The sequence below is a fragment of the Sceloporus undulatus genome, chromosome 5, assembly GCF_019175285.1.
Source record: "Sceloporus undulatus isolate JIND9_A2432 ecotype Alabama chromosome 5, SceUnd_v1.1, whole genome shotgun sequence".
Lineage (NCBI taxonomy): Eukaryota > Metazoa > Chordata > Lepidosauria > Squamata > Phrynosomatidae > Sceloporus > Sceloporus undulatus.
The window spans coordinates 157,740,541-157,761,885 of record NC_056526.1 but is presented as its reverse complement, the minus strand read 5'-3'; the positions used below and the strand labels follow the sequence as shown (position 1 = coordinate 157,761,885).

At 38.0% G+C, this 21,345-nt stretch overlaps 1 protein-coding gene across 2 annotated transcripts in view; it reads left to right on the top strand.

The window, feature by feature from the left end:
* The window catches only part of FAT4 (FAT atypical cadherin 4), a 173,298-nt gene that overhangs the window by 118,212 nt on the left and 33,741 nt on the right, over nucleotides 1-21,345 (top strand). The window contains exons 7-10 of one of the 2 annotated variants that reach the window (XM_042468500.1): nucleotides 8,310-8,490; nucleotides 14,046-14,296; nucleotides 15,978-17,092; nucleotides 18,908-20,327. In XM_042468500.1, coding sequence (XP_042324434.1) covers nucleotides 8,310-8,490; nucleotides 14,046-14,296; nucleotides 15,978-17,092; nucleotides 18,908-20,327 — 2,967 coding nt within the window. Of the gene's footprint in view, nucleotides 1-8,309; nucleotides 8,491-14,045; nucleotides 14,297-15,977; nucleotides 20,328-21,345 lie in introns of both variants that reach the window. The other variant, XM_042468499.1, reaches the window with a different exon arrangement.

The following is a 21,345-nucleotide window of genomic DNA, read 5'->3' as shown; positions in this document are numbered from 1 at the left end:
CATATTTCAAAAAAAGCAGTTCTAATTTTCCCTCATGTGCATTCCAAGCTGCGGTCTGCAACTAACTTTATTGCCTTTTAAAGAGTTTTGTGTAAACTCAAATGTTTGTATGTTCCTACACAACATTTTATCCTATATCATGGCTCTGTGATTCCATTTAGTATTGCTATGGGCACAATCCTGTACCTGTCCTCCAAGGAGTAAATCCCTCTGAATTCTGGGACTTACTCCCAGGCAAGAAGGCTGAGAACTGCAGCCTATTTGACAAAAGTAGCCTCTTGTTCTTTGTGAAAGTAGCATAGATACAAACAACTTTTACTGACGTCTTAATAAAAAAAATGAATATTGTTTGTATTCATATTATTTTCACATGTCTAATAATACAATTGTTAGTTTCCACTGGAGTAAACCTATTGAATCAAAGAATAGTAAGTTTTGTTGATTCAACCTGTCTATTATAATAGGGAATAGCAATTGGATTTATGCACATACATGCTATTTCTTGCTAATTTTGTACCCATAATAAAACTTGTAGTCACCTCCGCATCACCTCATCTCACTCCTGTCCTGTTGCTAGAAATAATAATTTAGTAATTGTATGATGATTTATTCCTTTTCACATGCAAAGTACATTAATTGGTTAGCCAGTTGGAAGAGCTCAACTTGCTTATATTAAATGGACAGAATCCAAAGGTGTGCTTCCAGGTATAATGCCATTTTCCTCTTGAAACCCCACAGGTATCCCAAACATCTGCCCTGCGGAACTAGGAAATTTTCAGGAGCAGGCCTTCAGCATCTTGGAAGGCTGCTGTGAAATCCAGAAGGGAAGGGGAGAAAGTGTTGATATTAGATGCAACCCTATAGTCTTCTTTGTTCTGGCCTCCACACATTAGGCTGCTTGAACATTCAGTCATCTGGATTCACATCCAATCAACACTGTCCTGTAAATCAGGCTTAACTTTGATAATACAACTTGAGCAGTAAACTCAGAGCCAAATATTGGACTGTAAGAGAAAGATAAGTAGAGTACCATGTAGAACCAAGCTAAAACATATGAAGATAGGCTAAAAGAAATGACAAGTATGCACCAAATCTTCCAGTCTGAAACTCAGAGTGGCAGAGAACTGCACCAGAGTAAAGGTTTTCCTTTAATGATGAAAAACTGGCCTCAAACAGGGTAGAACCTTTGTAAGAATTTCTAATCAATTCAAAGTAATAGTAATACAGAATTTCTGTAAACAATGTGTATGTGTGTCAAAATAGTGCTTTTCTGCTGATTATCTGGGAAAGTAGCCAACAGCTGATTACAAGTCCAAACAAACAAAAAAAGACTCCACACAAAATTGGTGGAGCAAGATAAGTCTTGCAAGGCAGACTTAAAGTCAAATGCAGATGAAGTCAGGAATCAGTCTGAGTATAAGCCAAAGAGCCAAGCTAAGAGCAAAGTCAGGCAATCCAGGTCAAGGGTTACAGAAGGGAAGTGTGGTCAGGTTAGTCCGTAGTCCAAAGAGTCAAGCCAAGCAATCAGAATCGAATCAGAAAGCAAGGTGCTTTCTCTAGAGAACTCAGATAACTTCTGGTGAAAACTCTGGCATCCTTCCCAGGCTTTTTATCATCAGTCCTTATTAGTGCAGGTGATTTTAATGAGCTGGCGTTTTTCATAAAGCCTCCTTGAGTGACAGGGGCATGCCCTTTCTGATCCTCTCTGGCTGAAGGTAGGTATGTGATCCTCTTCCATGTCCACAATACTAGAAGACCTTCTGTTGGGAGGTTTGGCTCCTGGTTGTCTTCTAAAGCCACAGCCTGTGCTGGAGCTCTATTCTGCATAGACACCTCTTGTAATATTGACTCTAGTTGTCCATTCCCATTGCTGTGTTATCTTGGCTGTTTGGTATTTATATATTTATTGGAAGTATATCCCACCTTTCTCTCAAGACTTGCATTCTGAGCATCCCACAATAACATTAAATAAAATAAGAATGCAATTTAAAACACAGAATTACAAAAAAAAAACAACAAAAAAAAAACAACAAAACACCGAATGACCCTGATAACTGAATGAAAACAGGAAGGGCGGGATTAACATCCCTTCTCCCTAAATGCCTTAAACAATGCAAAATATTGTCAACCCTCCACATTTGGTGTTTTGACCTTTGCGGATTTGATTGTTCATGAATTTCATTAATATATAGAAAACTCTATGTTCTTCAGTGGGACTCTGTGGTCAGCATTCACCAAAGGTCATGCTGGAGGACCTAGAGATTCCTTGAGAGGTTTTCTCTCAGATAAAAAAAAATGGTGTATTTTTATTTATGGGTTTTCCACTTTCATAGGGTCATGTGTTCCTAACCCCAGCGAATATGGAGGGCCCACAGCAAGTTAGAATCATATGTGTTGAAACAGAATTTCATGAATTAATATGACCATTATATCAGGGCTCTGGCTGCTGTAAGAAATAATTAAGTTATTTCATATTTAATAGTTAAATAGTTAACTTGGTGCTGAAATGAAGACAACATTGGTGTCATATGGTCCTCCAAGGGAAGGCATTTCAAACGGGTACCTCTATATCATCTATGTAAAACACATTGCAATATTCTAACCAGGAATTTACCAGAGCATGAATTACTGTGGTCAGGTTATTCTGGTGCATTATTTGCAGGCTGTGGATCTCCACTGGCAAAGGATTTGCCCAACCTATGCACTCGCTTATTCATAGTGAGAGGGCAGCTCCACCCACAGGAAGTTTCTCATCCAGTCCCTGGACCTGGGAATCACACAGATTTTCCCTTTTGACAAGATTCAGGCTCACTTTCTTGATACACAGTTTCAGCAACTCCATAGTGGAATTTAAATATTCAACTATCATCCTGGAAGAAAGAACAAATAATCCCCACAGTTTTCTCTCCACTGTTACAGAAATAAAATATTTCTGTCCAGTCCTAGCCTGATATTTCCACCTCCATAAGTGTTTCAGGAAAATAGTCTATGCACAAATAGACGTGGTTTGTTGCATGAAAATTAAGAATTATGTGCAGAAATAACATTTTCAGATATGTATGTGCTGTTTTTCCATTTCAGTACTATGTGTATTTCTGTGCAGACTAATTTTCTGAAAATTTTGGGATATGTGAATACTGGGCAAAAACTGTAGAACCGTCACCACTAGGTTATTCATTCTGAACAAGTTTCCCAATTTTAGCCAGAAAACAAATAATGGCAAATATTTTCTCCATCTCTATTTCGCAGCCTTAACTGAGTGGTGTCAAAGAGACGCAGAGCTTGGTACTGACAATCTACTAATGGTACCCAATCCCAAAACTTCAAAAAGATTAGACTATTGAAAAAAATTGAACTTGTTAATCACTGTTTACTGTATATACACAACTATAACTCAAACTCATTTATAAGTCGAGGGCAAGTATTGGGGCCAAAATTATGGATTTTGGTATATTTGGAGTTGAAGTGCAGTACTTACATTGATCCATAGATAAGTTGACCCAGATTTTTTGGGTTGACTTTTTAACAAAATTTCTAGACTTATACATGAGTATATACAGTAAGTGTCATCAATTCTAGTGGGTTTGCTCTTTTTAAAATGCAGCCACTCACACAGTTATCCTCAACATGTTGGTTCGGAACTTTATTACTATTGCTTCTAGTTGCTTCCTTTCCAGTTAGCTTATACATGACTTATGCATATATTGTAATGTGATATTAAGGGTCATTAATAGAGGTAGTTGCTATAATTGCAGGTGCTAGCCAAGAACACAAAGTAAAGTTAAATATGTGTGAAGTGACTTTCTCAGCTTTCAAGATACCTCAAAGTTTTATAGAAACAATAGCCTCATACTGCTGATTAAATAGAATGCTGCCACTTAGAAATTGAAAGTCAGTTAGTTAATTCTTCAACCTCAAGACTACAGAACTCTTAATTGCTAGGATAAGAGCAGTAAAACATGAACATATGGCAAGCAATACTTATCCTGTAGGTTAATCATCAAGAGTTGAACAGGGTGTTTTTAAAGTATAATTCAATAACAAAGCGAAGGCAGCTTACTGTGAGTTATGCGGAGTCATTAAGGGGAAAGCCAGACATAAGTCAATGGTTTCTTGAAGAAACACGTTTCCTAATATGTGTTTTTTTTAAAGCAGTGAATTTTCAAGAGTAAGCAATTTTATGAAAATAATTAAAAGGTATTTAAAGATTTTTATTTGTGATGGAAAATCAACACTGTTGATTTATACTTAAAAAGAGTCTATCATGTTGTACATGAAGATATGTGTATGATTATTGTAGGAAAGACCATAGCAAATAAAAAATTTGCATAGAAGTGAACTGGCCAACACAAATTTCTCATTCCAATCTGAATGTGCATTATCTTCTGTATTAGACCCGCTAAATATATTTTACATATTTTTAGTATCACTTCAAAGCAGATACTGACTTCACTTGAGATTTTGAAAGAAAATATATCATCAAAAATTAAATTATATGATCTATCAGGTATTGTGCAATAATGGGTCATATTAAGAATAATTTGCAGGTAGTTGTTGCTTGATCTTGATGGCAGCTTTTCTGCATACATAATGTGGTATATGCTTAGTTCAAAGCAAAATACATGCACAAATACATAAAGCCCCAACTTTCCAAGGATTTGGAGTAACCAAGATAGTTTTGCTCCAGGATCTTAACCAAGGTCAATGTTCTGGAGCATTTTTCAAAAACAAAATAATAAACATTTTGGCACAATGTTGATCTCATCATGGCCAGAAATAGTCAGTTTTGAAGTCTAAATTCTAATGATAAACAACACCTCATATATAGTTCGGAGTCACATAAATCTGGCACTTATCACCATCCTTCAACAAATGGTTACCATGCCCTAAAGGCTGCAATTATTTGCCTGCTTTTCTGGAAGAAAGTCCCACTAAATTTAGTTGAACTGAAGTACTGAAAGAAAGTATTCAAAATTAAATAGACAAATACAAGGCAGTTCTGTGAGGCCCTTTGCAGTGCTGTACTGTATGTGTTTACTCAAGAGTAATCTGCAATGAATTCAGTGGAATTAACCCCAGAAAAGTGGTTGTAAGATAAATTATAGCCGTTTTGGGTCCCATGTTGGGAGGATGGACTAAGGGATTAGGTTCTAGGACTCCATGTGGATACAAAAATCTGTGGATGTTCAAGTCCTGTTAAATACAATGGCATAGTAAAATGGTGTGTCTTATATAAAATGGCAAAATGAAGGTTTGCTTTTTTGGAATATGTATGTATGTATGTATGTATGTATGTATTATTTTAAGCTTTGGATGATTGAATCCGTGGATATTTAAGGATGTCTTCTTCATACTTAGTTTTTACTATATCCCTGAATTATTCTGCATGTGTGATGTAGAATCACATGAAGCACTCATCTTCTAATGACAATTTAGCTGGTGGTTTAATAAGATTGAGGAATATGTCCATATTAAGAAGTGATACTGGGAGAAGATGTATTATAGCTTATTTCTCCTGTTGTTATTAATATTTTAAACACAACATTAAGGGGCATTGAAGTCAGAAATAAATACCAAGAATACCCCTTAATATTCTTGCATGAACTTTTAACATGACATTTTATTTTGAAATAAAACTGAAGGTACAAACAACAAAAAGGTATATCATCACATAAAATACAAGTTCATTAATTCAGACTGAGCCATAGCTTATTGCTGTTGCAGGACATTGTTCAGATAAAGTTAGAGAAAAAAGAGAGAGAAAGAAGGACTATCGCATGTGGATTACCTCATTTATTTGTTTCCCAATTATATTTGTTATTAATGACTATATTTATATGGCTGCCTAATAATATTTGTGCTCTGGGTAGCCATGGTTTCCTGAACTTTAAAATAAGAAAATAAAGTATTGAAATCTAATAGTAAAATAGTAAAAAGCAACATAAAATTATTATTTCTAGAAAAGTAAGAAATACAACAATAATACAGATAAAATAAAACAGTAACTCTGAGATGATCACATGGGATGAAAGCATCCTTCTCTTATGTTTAAATTGTGTTCTTTGCACGATGGGGGGATTATCACACCCCCACACTCTTATGCCGTTCTGCTACCATCTGTAAACAGTAATGGAACTGTCATTGGATATTAAAAGAGGTCCGGGGAATGAGCTAAGTGTGCAGGGGCGTGATAATCTCCCTCCCCCCGATTGTGTGATTAAAGCAATTTAAGCATGAGAGAAGGACACTTTCCTCTCCCATGTGATAATCTGCACTGTCATTTCATTTCATCTTTCAGACTTTTCTTGGTCTCCACACACACCCTACCTGTTTTCTCTTTTCAAATGTCAAGCACTTACATGTCAGAACTAGCTCACCATTCTTGATTGTTCTTATCCATCTGCCACCCCATTTTGCTACCAATGTCCAGTTTACACTGGCTGCTCTCACATTTTATGCCACCAATACTAATCCCTCAAACTCTTTATCCATCAGGAATAATGGGGAAATCCTTCAAGATTCTGCTCAGATTAATTCCTAATCTTAAAGAATTTCATTCCTACTTCAAATGAACAAATTGTTTTTCTTGCCAGGCCTAAGCCATCCATTAAACCAACAGCCTTTAGCCAAGCTTATAAAATAATAATAAATAAAATAAATTTTTTATTTTTATACCGCCCTTCCATAGATCAGGGCGGTTGACAGCATAATATCAAATAACATATACATCAGGGTTAAAAACAATTACACACAAACAAAATAAAAACCCCGTTAGCCAGTCCTCTTTGCCACAGAAGAGGAAGGGAGGCCCACTGGACTTTGATCGGGGAATGCAAGTTGAAATAGAAAGGTTTTTAGGTCCTTTCTAAATTGGGCCAGGGAGGTGGCCGAGCGAAGCTCTGTGGGCAGCGTGTTCCAAAGGGCCGGGGCGGCGATGGAAAATGTCTTCCTCGCGGTGGAGGTCAACCTAGCCCCTGGCACCCTAAGTAGTTGCTGCCCAGATATTCTGAGGGTGCGGGACGGAATGTACGGGGAGAGGCGGTCCTTCAGGTATCCTGGGCCCAAGCCATTTAGGGCTTTATAGGTCATCACCAACACCTTATATTGTGCCAATATTATCTAGGAGGGGTGTTCCTCAGATGGGATATCATTCTTACAAAATTCAGAAGATCCCACTTTTACTCTTGAAACCTCTCTAGTTTAATAAGAATCAGGACCATGTGATGGGGGAAACTTAGTGTGGGTGTCTAATTCAGTGGTAAGTGGTTTTGTATTCTATACAATGAACACACTCGCCTCATATTAGATATTCCCAGTAATTTCAGGTATTCTCCCATAGAAATTCCTCAGCAAATTGAGCCTGTGAAAATTAAATCAGTGCAAATTAAGCCTATGTTTGTCTTCCAGTAACTGATCATAAAACAAACATAGTGGAAAACATATCTCTTTTGTTAATGAGTGAAAGAGTATTGGGTGATGGATCTATTTTTATTTGCCTGTGATTCCTGTGACTGGGGAGAGGTGCAGAGTCTTTCTATATATGAAAGTCTGGATTCCAGCAAGCAGCTTTTGATGCTGTTGTTCTGCCTCTCTAGATATTCTGTACTAATGCAGTAGATTTGCTACATCTTTCTGTTGGTGTGCTACGTTGTCTGCCTCCACTCCCACTCAACTTCGGTATTTGCCAAGTAACCCAAATATTGCAGGAATGTCATAAAATTCTTCTCCAGTTATAGTCTGCTGTGCAATTCTGGTGCGATTTTCCCCATTTTAAACATGAATCTGAAATCCCATGGAAGAAGACTGCATATATAGCAGATATTTATTGATAAAAGAGTCAACATTCCCTTCTTTGTTGCTTCTCTGCACCAAATCACCACATTCTTAACAATTCCTGACTGATAAGATTTTATTATACATTTTGACATGTAAGTTTTCCATATTCTGGCTTTAGCCACATTTATTTTAGTCTTGACACTTATTAGGAGGCTAGTCCCAGTCTTCACTTTAATCCACATCTCTACAGCGTAACAGTGGTGTGTTCTTCAAAGTTTTTCTTTGCAAACAGCAAATATTTTACTAAATAATATGAGAGTCAAAACTTTTCCTGTGTGACTTCCTACTTTAAGTTCATATGACCTCCTCTAAAAAATATTAGGTGACCTTGCTCTTTGCATGGATTTTGTTTTCTAGCCCTGTGAACTGTGACATGTTCAAGTGTGAGAGAATAAATGAAGAGTGGCAGATCCAGCATTAGTATTGTAGCTTGTGTAACCTCTAACATTTCAAATCTCTTTTTCTTCCCCTAGGAAGTCCTGCCCTTACTGGTACTGGTACTATTGCTGTCAAAGTAGATGATGTCAATGACAACATCCCCAAATTTGCCTTTAATATGTATTCGAAAACCATTCCAGAGGATGCACCTACAGGGACAGATGTTTTGCTTGTAAACTCCTCAGATGCTGATGCATCAGTGAATGCTATCATCAGGTATGAGCTGTGCTTGTGGGGCTTTATGATGTATTCTTTTAGGGCCTCTTTTTCCATAGTCCTTGAATTGATTTAACATAGCCTGAAGATTGAATGTTATGCTGAACAATATTGCTAAACCTTAGTTCAAATTGAACCGTTCCACATGCCACTTGTTAAACTACTTTTCAAAAATAGGTCATAATGGTCCTGTAGGGATGTAACTTCATTTATTTTATTCTTGCAAGCGAGAAGCAATATTTTAAAGCAATTTTCTCCCCGTTGCAAGAGTGATAGTCACTTTTCAATTACTATTTTTAGGTTGAAAGTTATAAAATTGTGAGATACCAAAGGCAGGCATACATGCGCACACATCTGTGGGTGGGGGGATTGTCTCATTTGATCCAAGAAAGTGGTTTCATGTAAGGCAGTTTTCAAAGTATCATCATTCTTTTAATCCAACCCCTCTCTGTCTTGCACTTCACTGGGATCCTGTATAGATGCTGCTGTGTAAGGCTTCATTCTTGGACCAAGACGGGAACACTGCCTTCCAATCTTTTCATCCCTGGAGAGCAGTGAAGGAGAGAATCAACTATCAATTTGGGGTATGGGTGTTTGGGTAGACTGGGAGCCATGCTAAACAGCCACCTGCATGTCATGTAGCTACCACTTCTTGCCTTACCTTCTGTTGATCAAGTAGGTGTCTCCTGTTCAGAACACATCTGCCACAAGCAACCAATTCTGTGGGTATTATAACTTGTGGCATTATGCTAGCATTCCAAGATAATATGGGATAGTGGGGTCTTACCAGAGCCCTTTCTAGGCTGGTGTTTATCCATTACAGGAGGACTAGTCCTACAAATGTGTTGGTTCTACCTAACAACTGTTCTACCATTTTCAAATAATGGTTAGTTTCAAAGATCCCAAATCATGGGATTTGTAGTTTTTTTGCGGCATCAGACCACTGACAGAGAAGGCTAAATAGCTCATAAAACAACAAATCCCAGAATTGCATAGCATTGAATTGGCAGTTAAAGTGGTGTCAAACTTCATTATTTCCGCAGTGCAGATTAGATCTACAAAAGTTTATCCTGCAACTCCTTCCACAGTTAATCTCAAAGGTGCTACCAGATCCCTTTTCATATAGGGTAAATGCTATTACATTGGAACTGAGGATGAAGATATAGTTAAATGTTTCAGTTCATATCCTACAGTTTGAAAACTGCATTTAGAACATATATTTCTATAAGCAGCTAATGGTACTTGCAGTTTCAATTGAACTGTACGTGAATGATAAATAGGGAAATGTAACAAGTTATTTTACATGCTGGTTCATTTTTTTCATGGTACAATCAGCCTTGGTTTTTTGACAAAGCTGTTTGTATTTATTTTACTGATTAGGTTCATAGGAAATACTGACTTTTCTGTCACAATGAAACATATAGAGAAAGAACCTGTGCATGGTAATTGCAATTCTTTATACTGTTCAGTCAAGTTAATCTTCAAATATGGCATAATGAAGCTTTTAATTACATCTTTTAAATCATACAGAATTGCTTTTGGAAATCATTGTAAGCATATAAAAATAGCACTGTAGAGTTGACTTTTAAATCACTTCCTCAGATTAAAAAGAAGATTATCAAAAAGAAAGTGCACAGTCCTGGTATTATTCCTGCCCAATGAACCAAAAAATACATGGTGTCAGGTATCAGGTTTTATTCTTGTGTCTACTGATCCCCATTTGTGGCAATGCAATATAGGAACTCTCCTCAATGACAAAAATATGTTTCAGTGCATTTTTTTTGAAATCAGCTGGTATTTAGCTCAGAAAATGAATTAAATAAGTACTTTGGTTTTGCTCTATGCATATTTTCTCAGACGTAAGTCTCACTGAGTTTCTGAGATTTAAACCCAAGTAAATATCAGATCCCCAGTAAAAATCTTTCTCATTTCCAATCCTAACCTGTTGCTCTGGGGGAACAATCACTTATGAGACTATTGAACATACTGTGAAAAATTGTATTCATTATATTTGTTTCCAGAAATTATTTCAGACATGGGAGATTATCACACCAGACCCTTTGTCGCTGGAGTCATGCCAAAAAATTTAAATGGCAACATACAGATTTGATTGCAGCCACCACCACATTGTCTTTCATTTGAGGGACTGGGGCTGCTGTCTCATCCCGATTTCTTCTTGTTCTCTCCCTGAGCTTTGCCCTCCTTCTCTTGTGGCTTACCCAGCATGCCTTGGTGTTTTTTTTTTCTTAATTTCATTTTTCAACCGTTTTGTTCAAATCTGGACCTCTGCAGCCCTGATTTAACCTTTTAAAAACATTTTTAAAACGTTGAAGGCTGCAGAGCTCCAGAATTGTGTGAAAAACAGAGGAAAAAAATAAAAAGCAAGGGGAGGAGGGGGCAGTGACACCATGTGACTGCCAGTTGCACAACTGCCTGGGAAATGACTCTTCACACCCAAGGCATTTGTGCAATTTATAGTTCATTCACTGGTTTACCCTGTGTATGAAAAGAGAGGGCTGGAAAATGAGGCAGCTACAGGAGGGAAGTGACGTCATGCAATCAGCATTGCCGGTGCCACTTCCTTCCCAGGAGAATTGCAGTTTAAAAGCTGCATGTGATAATCTCTGTGGTTGCCATTTGAGCTGTGGTAAGGTTTGAAACATGATTCAATAGAAAGCAGTTCAACCTTTATTAACCTGTTTTTTTTTTCATCTATTAAACCTGAAGGAACTGTGACCCCCAAAACTGGTAACTTTCATTTTACTCTGGTCCTGTGGTTAATTTCAAGATTATACTGTACGAAAGTGACACTCACCTGAAAAGTGTTTCTTTGGATTCAAGTATGGAGAAATTCATATTCCCCCTCCAGTTCTTACCTACATATTAAGAATAGTGCTACATTCCAAGTGATTGCTTTCTTTAGAAATAATAATTGAGCAATCATAGTTTTTTGTAGGTTTTTCGGGCTATGTGATCGTGTTCTAGAAGAGTTTATTCCTAACGTTTTGCTAGCATCTGTGGCTGGCATCTGCAGAGAATGCTGACCTGGAAGAGAGTGGGTATATATATACTGTGTGACCCTGGGTGAGGAGGATTGATTCCTATGTTAATCTGTGTTTTGTTCTGTTGTTGATGGCAGGGCCCCAGGATGGGAGGATATGCAAAAGAGGATTCGTATCTGTTAATTGGTGATCATTGTCTGCTGGGAAAGCCCCTGACCCTGAGTGGTTTTTCATTTGCATTTGCTGAGTCCTGGTTTTGCTATTTTGCAGGATTGGTAACAAAACTTTGGCGCATTACAGACCGCCCAAAATGGGCGGTATCGTGCCACTGCAGGTTGCTGCATCCAGGAACCACAGCAGCCAAACCGCGCGGTTTCCAGGCGCAGCAAGAAAGAAGCACCAAAATGGCGCTTCTTCCTGCACCCCGGAAGTGGCAGCGCAAGGCACGCACTCACGGCACCACTTCTGGCACATGACGTCTGGATGCTATGCGTCCGTGATGTCAAAATGGCGGCACTCATCTGTATGCGGCGCTGCCATTTTGACGTACTCGTTACGCGCGAGGGGCAAGGTGCGTCAGGAAGCGCCACCCCTCGCGCGTAACGATGGCGTCTCATTGGCCCGTCTGTAACGCGCCTGTGTTTACTTTAAGGATTCTTTCTTTCCTGTTGAAGTTGCCCAAGTGTTTGTGGCTTTCAGTGGCTTCCCTGTGCATCCTGACATGGTAGTGGTTGGCATGGTCCAGAATTTCAGTGTTTTCAAACAGTATTTTATGCCCAGGATGGTTTGTAACATATTCTGCTACTGCTGATTTTTCTGGCTGACCCAGTCTGCAGTGTCTCTCATGTTCCTTGATTTGTGTTTGGACACTTCGTTTGGTGGTCCCTATGTAGACTTGTCCGCAGCTGCATGGTATGCAGTAAACTCATTTGCTGAATTTTCTTCGTCAATTTGTAAACCATTTGAAGGTTGTGCTTCCTCACCAATTTGCCTATTCTGTCTGTAGACTCCTTTGATGTATGGTAAAAATACCTTACCTTTTGGTGGCTGCTTGTCTTCACTCCTCTGGGTTTTCCAGGGCCTGGCAGCCCTTCTGATGTCTGATCTGGAATAACCATTAGCCTGTAGAGCCCGGTCCAGGTGCTTCAATTCATCTTCCAAGAAGTGGGGTTCACAGATGCGTTTTGCATTGAGCAATCAGTTTGACATCTCAAGGCATTTCCCTAGAATTAGTGACTGGTTATGATTGCTTGTTACCATTCATTTTATCTAACTATAGTCTAGCAGTATCCTATGCATTTCTTATTTTCATTTCTTGATTGAAAATTAGAAAGCTATGCTAAGTAACCATCACATTTTTTCCAATATGATTTCAGACTGTTTTACTACTGCAGTTGTAGGTATCTATAGAAGCATTCACTCTACATATGTGTGCATTTATGCATGTAAAGCATTAAACTGTAAAATTTATGAAATGCTTTATCACTGTATGAAAGAGAAAGCATAAACTGACAGAACACACTTGTTTTGTGCAAACCAATTACTTTTAATCAGTCTTTTCATGGGTTGTAAATTACTATTCTATCTATACACACATATCTATGTTTATACAGGCCATATGAGATTATTGGTGTTCCATATACAGCCAGTAGAACTATAAAACTATTAATTCATTAAAAAATTATATCACTTATGGCAACCTTATCAATGTCATAGAGTTTTCTTAGGTGAGGAATACTCAAAGGTGGTTTTGCCACTTCCTTAGTTCACCTAACATACTGAGATGTTCTAGATAGTAAATTAAATTAGGATGTGTTCATAATCAGGTCTGTGAGTAAGCCAGTATCTTTTCAGTTTGTTCATTTAGGCTTTAATCTTGAAATTATTCACCATAACTACAGTTAAAATAAATGCTTATCACTGTATATATATAAAAAAATATTACCAGAAGTTAAGAATTATTTGTTTTTACAAAGACATTTAGAGTTCATTAGCAATTAAATATGGAAGCAAGAGATCTGGCCACATAAGTTTGGGAATATCTGGATTAATATACAAAAAGTATTGTCTGAAGGGCTCTGTTTGGAAAGCATTCAGAAATTACAGCTGCCTGTGAGGTGCAAAAAGTTTATTCCTCAGTTTTTGCATCACCTTTTTTGGCCCCTGTTAGATTAAATGTTCCTGTTTTGAAAGGCCAAAATTTTTAAGGACATTTGCAAGAATGATTTGATATTGATGCAATATTGACTTTAAAATAAATACAAGTAGATAGGAATATGAATATTTTCATTCATTTCATTTATACTTGTGTACCATCACCTGGTACAACAGCATTTCCATTTGCTTATGTTTTTGTATGTTTTCTTTCTTTCTTGATTTTAAGATGCCTTGTAGATCATTTTGGAGGTAAAGGAAGGACATATCTGTAATAAATAAAAAAATATTTTGCTTTCCAATTTACAGCATACATTATTTGTAGAAATATAATAAAAATCCAGCATATTTTATAAATAAATAGATATGTAAAATGTATCCCTCTTTGATTTTCCGCAGCTACAGTCTTAGTGGTGGAAATTCACAGTTCACCATCAACCCTTCCACTGGGCAGATCATCACAAGTGCTCTGTTGGACAGAGAGACTAAGGAGAATTACACATTGATCATTGTAGCCAGAGATGGTGGCTTCCCAAATGCTCTTTCCAGTTCTACAAGTGTTCTTGTCATTGTTTCTGATGTCAATGACAATCCCCCCAAATTTCAACATCATCCTTATGTCACTCATATTCCTTCACCAACAAGTTCAGGTAAGCTAATAAGAGCATGATTAAGAGTATGTTAATTACTTAAGACAATAATTGAGAAAGGTAGATGTTTACATTGGTCCCTGAAATTTACATGTACAAATAATAATATTAACATCCGAGATCAATCTGGCAGGCATTAATATCAAAACAGCACAAAAGAGAAGAGGATGCTTTCACCACTTGGACCATCTCACTGAATTGATAAGGCAGGCAGCAAATGTTGATCACCTGCTGGAAGCAATGCCTATATCCCTCTGTGGAAGAGACACCCAAGCCATTTCCTGCTTTCTGGACTCTTCAAACAAACTCTGACTACTAAAACATGGAACAATGGATGCAAGCTACAGGAAAAGAGATTCCACTTCAGCATTAGGAGGAACGTCTTGACATTAAGAACTGTTTGAAAGTGAAACACATTCCCTTGGAGTGTGGTGGAGTCTTCTTCTCTGAAGGTCTTTAAACAGAGGCTGGATGGCCATCTGTTGGCGATGCTTTGATTGTGATTTCCTGTATGGCAGGAGCTGGATGGTCCTTGGGGTCGCTTCCAACTCTGTGATTCTTTGATTCTACTATTTTGGGTAATCCTCTGCTTCTCTTGGTTTTCTGGATTGGTTTTTTGGCTTCTTGATCTCTGGACTACTAATTACCCACATGGATTCTGTCCTTTCCAAGTGAATTATGAGTTGCTCCAAGGGTTATGGAACTGTAATATCAAACTTCCTTCCCCATTGAATACACCGGCTTGCACTGATGGGAGTTGCAATACAACATTTGGAAAGCTACATATATATTCCCTACCCATGGCTACAAACAAGAGCATCATTTAAGGAATTGTTAGAACTGTTAGTTTCAGCTTTATGAGTGCAAGATCAAAATAGAATGGAAAATGCTGGGTTAATGTTTTGTGTTGTCTCTTTTTAATGAATAGTTATTCTGTATGCAGATTTCAGTGTATATTTTTGGTTTTTATGACCACCACCCTTTATTTGCGTATTTCAGACTGCAATTCCATACAAACCTACCTTTGACTAAGCCCTACTGAACATATTGGGAATTACTTGTGATTAATAGTGAATTGCACTGCACATGAAATAAATAGATAAATGTATGTTATGAAATATATATGTTTTGGTCAATTTGGTGGAGGAAAAGGTCTTACTAACCATTTTTAAATGTTTTTATATATTAAAATGATTTTTAATTTTTATTTATTTATTTTAAAAGCTATACAGGCCAAATAAAATTTATATGAATAAATGCCCAGTTTGTGAACTTTTAGACTTTAAACTTTTAGTTTGAATGAAAGAAATGCATAAAATGCATATCTTACTATGTGCTAACAACTTTTTGAATTTTAGCCTCTCATCTATTAAATGTTTGTTGTTGTCACTTGCTGTCAAGTCAACTTTGACTTACAGTGATCCTATGAATGGCAGACATCCAAGCCACCCTATCACCAGTAGCCCTGCTCAGTATGTTATGCTCAGACTTAAGGGTGTGGCTTTCCTGATTGAGTTATTCATCTATAAAGCAGTGTCCTTTTTTTCCTTTTCTGACTATCAAAATGAGTACATGTATCACTCTATGAGCACTGTATTCGTTGGTGGATATAATTTCTATGTAAGACCCACTAACATTCATTTTCACAGAATTTAATAGTCTTCTTTCTTTTTCATTGCAGGTACATTTGTATTTGCAGTGACAGTTACAGATGCTGATGCTGGACCAAATGCTGAGCTTCACTATTCCCTTTCGGGGAAAAATTCTGAAAAATTCCACATTGATCCAACACGAGGAGCAATTATGGCTGCTGAACGACTAACTGGGACTTCTGAAATGACCTTTACAGTTAATGTGAATGATGGAGGCTTGCAACCAAACTCAGATTCTACAACTGTGACTGTAAGATTTGTGAACAGAGCAGATTTCCCTCACGTTCAGGCTGAACAGCACAGTTTCACCTTTCCTGAAAATCAAGCAGCTGGGACCTTCATTACTTCCATTTCTGGCATGTCATCCAGAGGCGATTCCTTGTCTTACTATATTGCTAGTGGTAACATTGGCAGCACTTTTCAGATTGACCAGCTAACAGGGCACTTCTCCATCAGCCAACTTTTAGATTATGAGGCAATACAGAAATATGTTGTCTGGATTGAAGCAAGAGATATGGGCTTTCCTCCATTTTCTTCTTACGTTAAACTTGAAATAACAGTGATAGACATAAATGATAATGTGCCAGTATTTGAACAAGACCCATTCATTGTTGAAGTAATGGAGAATATTTCACCTTCTAAAATAATTACTGTAACTGCTGTGGACAAAGACAGTGGCCCAAATGGACAGTTAAATTATGAAATAGTCAGTGGCAATGTGGATAATAGTTTCAGTATCCATCGTGCAAATGGTGAAATCAGAAGTGTCAGACCTTTAGACAGGGAGAATGTGGCCCAATACACACTAACTATAAAAGCTTCAGACAGGGGTAACCCTGTTCAAAGTACAACAGTGCAGGTACTCATTAATGTGATAGATGAAAATGACAACGCACCCAAATTTTCTCAAATATTCAGTGCTCTTGTACCTGAAAATGCACCCTTGGGTTACACAGTTACACGAGTCACAACAGCAGATGAAGATATTGGAGTAAATGCTATCAGCAGATATTCACTAAAGGAAACAAATATACCATTTGTCATAAATCCCAATACAGGGGATATTACAGTCAGCAGAATTCTAAACCGGGAAGACACAGATCGCTACAGGATCAGAGTTTCTGCGCATGATTCTGGATGGACGGTGAGCACAGATGTGACCATATTCGTGTCAGATATCAATGACAATTCTCCAAGATTTACAAAACCATCCTATTACTTGGATTGTCCTGAACTTAAGGAAGTTGGATCAAAGGTGACCCAGATATCTGCAACAGATTTAGATGAAGGATCTAATGGAGAAGTCTTCTATTTCATAAAATCCCAATCAGAGTTTTTCAGAATTAATGCTTCCACAGGGGAAATTTTCAATAAGCAATCTTTAAAGTTTCAAAATTCCAGTGGCTCTAGCAATGCCAATCTTAACAGGCACAGCTTTATAGTTACCTCTTCTGATCGAGGCAGTCCCCCTTTGTTGAGTGAGACAACTGTCACAATTAATATTATGGATAGTAATGACAATGCACCCCATTTTCTCTCAAGTCAGTATTTTACACCTGTCACTAAAAATGTAGCTGTTGGGACCAAACTAATTAAAGTTACTGCAGTTGATGCTAAAGACTTTGGCTTAAATTCAGAAGTGGAATACTTTTTTTCAAATAAGAATCTAATAGATAAATTTAATCTGGATAGTAGTACAGGCTGGATTTCAGTAAGTTCTTCACTAATGAATGATATGAATAAAAGTTTTCTAATAAAAGTAAAAGCTAAGGACAAAGGTAATCCTCCCCTCTCATCAGAAGTGAGTGTGCAGATAGTAGTAACAGAAGAGAATTATCATACTCCAGAATTCTCTCAAAGCCATGTGAGTATCACTGTTTCTGAGAGTCAAGCTGTTGGAGCTATTCTCAGAACTGTATCAGCAAGGGACAGAGATGCTGCTATGAATGGACTAATCAAATACAACATTTCTTCTGGAAATGAGGATGGGAACTACGCAATAAACACATCTACTGGTGCATTAAGTCTTGCTAAGCCTCTTGATTATGAAGTGTGTCAGAAGCATGAGATGACTGTTAGTGCTGTAGATGGTGGGTGGGTTGCTAGAACAGGGTACTGTAGCATCACTGTGAATGTTATTGATGTGAATGATAATTCACCCGCTTTTAGTCCAGAGGATTACTTTCCAAGTGTTTTAGAAAATGCTCCTAGTGGGACAACTGTTATTCATCTTAGTGCAACTGATGCTGATTCAGGATCCAATGCTGTGATTGCATATGCCATACAGTCTTCAGATAGTGATCTGTTTGCTATTGATCCTAATACTGGAATCATTACAACTCAAGGATTTTTAGATTATGAAACAAAACAGAGCTATCACTTAACCATAAAGGCTTTTAATGTCCCTGATGAAGAGAGGTGCAGCTTTGCTAATGTCAATATCCACCTAAAAGGTACAAATGAATATGTGCCACGATTTGTGTCCAAGCTATACTATTTTGAAGTTTCTGAAGCTGCTTCTAAAGGCACTATTGTGGGAGAAGTCTTTGCAAGTGACCGTGATATGGGAGCTGATGGGGAAGTCCACTATCTAATCTTTGGCAATAGCAGAAAAAAGGGTTTCCAGATCGATAGCAGTAGTGGACAGATTTATGTCACAGGTCCACTTGACAGGGAAAAAGAAGAAAGAATCTCACTGAAGGTGCTTGCAAAAAATGCAGGAAGCATTCGTGGTGCAGACATAGATGAAGTAGCTGTGAATATCACAGTTCTAGATGCCAATGACCCTCCTGTTTTCAGCTTGGAAATATACAATGTACAAATCAGCGAAGGTGTTCCTACAGGAACCCATGTCACATTTGTCAGTGCCTTTGACTCAGACTCTCTGCCTAGCTGGAACAGATTCTCCTATTTTATTGGTACTGGTAACAACAATGGTGCCTTCTCTATTAACCCACAGACAGGACAGGTTACAGTGACTGCAGAACTGGATCGAGAAACTTTACCAGTCTTCAATTTATCTGTGTTAGCAATAGACTCAGGAGCCCCATCAGCTACAGGAAGTGCTTCCCTGTTGGTAACTCTAGAAGATATAAATGATAATGGGCCCATCCTTTCCACCACCGAAGGAGAAATAATGGAAAATAACAGAGCAGGGACGCTTGTGATGACACTTCAGTCATCTGATCCTGACCTTCCTCCAAATCAAGGCCCTTTTTTGTATCATTTGCTTAGCACAGGTACAGCAACCAGTTATTTTAGTCTCAGTACTGCTGGAGTTTTAACCACAACAAGAGAGATTGACAGAGAACAAATCTGTGATTTCTATTTGTCTGTGATTACAAGAGACTCAGGCATACCCCAGATGTCTTCCACAGGAACTGTACACATAAAGGTAATAGACCAAAATGATAACCCATCCCAGCCTAGAACAGTAGAGATTTTTGTTCATTATTATGGCAATCTGTTCCCTGGAGGAATATTAGGCAATGTAAAACCTCAGGATCCAGATGTTTTGGATAGCTTTCAATGCTCTCTTACATCAGGAGTTACAAGCCTCTTCAGTATTCCACCAGGGACTTGTGATTTGAATTCCTTGGCAAGGTCCACAGATGGGACATTTGATTTGACAGTCCTGAGTGATGATGGGTTACACAACTCAGTCACCAGCAGTATTAGAGTTTTCTTTTCAGGATTCAATAATGCCACCATTGACAACAGCATTCTTCTTCGTCTTAGTGTGCAATCACTGAGAGAGTTTTTGACCAATCACTACCTTCATTTTTTGCGAATAGCCAATTCACAGATGACTGGATTAGGAACTGCTGTGCAACTCTATGGGGTTTATGAGAAGAACAATCGAACTTTCATTATGGCAGCTGTGAAGCGGAACAACTATCAATATGTAAACCCTGGTGGTGTGATTACTTTCTTTGAAAGCATCAAAGAAATCCTTTTCCGTCAAAGCGGAGTGCGAATAGAGTCTGTGGATCATGACTCATGTTTACAAAATCCTTGTCAAAATGGAGGCAGCTGCTTGAGAAAACTAGGTGTGAGTCCTGTGTTAAAGAGCCATGACAGTGTCCCAGTCATCATCATGGGAAATGAACCTCTTCAGCCTTTTACATGCAAATGCATGCCAGGATATGATGGGACATTGTGTGAAACAGACATAGATGAATGTCTACCATTGCCATGCCACAATGGTGGAACATGCCACAACCTGGTAGGAGGATTCTCTTGCAGTTGTCCCAGCGGTTTTACTGGAATGGCCTGTGAAAGAGACATCAATGAGTGTCTGTCCAGCCCTTGTAAAAATGGTGCTCTCTGCCAGAACTTCCCAGGAAGCTTCAACTGTGTTTGCAAAACTGGTTATACAGGTAAGAATTTGCTTCTGCATATGTGCTTATTCTCATAGCAAATTAGGGAGATTAATTGCAGTTGGCCCTCCACATTTGTGGCTTTGACTTTTGTAGATTTGATTGTCTGTGGTTTGATTAATATATTCTCTCTAGCAATCTCTAGGTCTTGCAGTGCAACTCTGCCAGACATTGACCACAGAGTTGTGCTGAAGAACTTAGAAGTTACTAGAAAAAAACACTTCTCTGGACATTTGTAGGTCCTCCAGCATGACTTTATGATAAACTTCTGGCAGATATTAACCACAGAGTTGCAGTGGAAAACCAGGAGAATCCTACAGAGGTGTTCTCTTGGATAAAACGATTAGTGCTGTTGTTTTTGTTTGTTTGTTTTTAATTTGCTGTTCTTATACATTCACAAGGGTCCTTCACCCCTAAGCCCAAGTGATGTGGAGTGGCCATTGTAGTTGTATCCATAGCCTCCTTTGTTGTCCCATTCTAAAAATATAAATTTAGATAATAGAGTTGAAGCAACACCATTAAAAAAAATTGATAACCACATTATTCTCCTTTCTTGATACCACCACCCCCAATCAATCTAGACAGTAGATGGTGTGCCTGGGTTTTACCACTTTGTGTTTCACAGTAAACATTTCTACATCAAGAAAACTAGTGAGCCAGAGAGAAGGGTTTCAATTGTGCTTTGTCTTGAGTGTTTAAGATGCCTCTTGGTTCACTGTAGTAGTGGTTGCACTTATCCAAAGTAACATTCTGGTTCTCAGGGTAGACAAAATCTGCCGGGTTTGACAAGCATATTTCTCCAATTCTTTAATTTGTTAATGACTTCAGTAACAGCATCCTTTTCCCTCTTGCTGCCACCACTTATGTCAATGTAGTTACATCAGTATAGTGAATAAGCAGCATTCTATGTATTATGAAGAGGGTTCACTCAAATGATCTGCACCCTACAGTTATAAACAACTTTACTCCACCATCTTCTGTTGGTGGGCAGTAGGACCTAAGTCCAGAAAATGTGTAA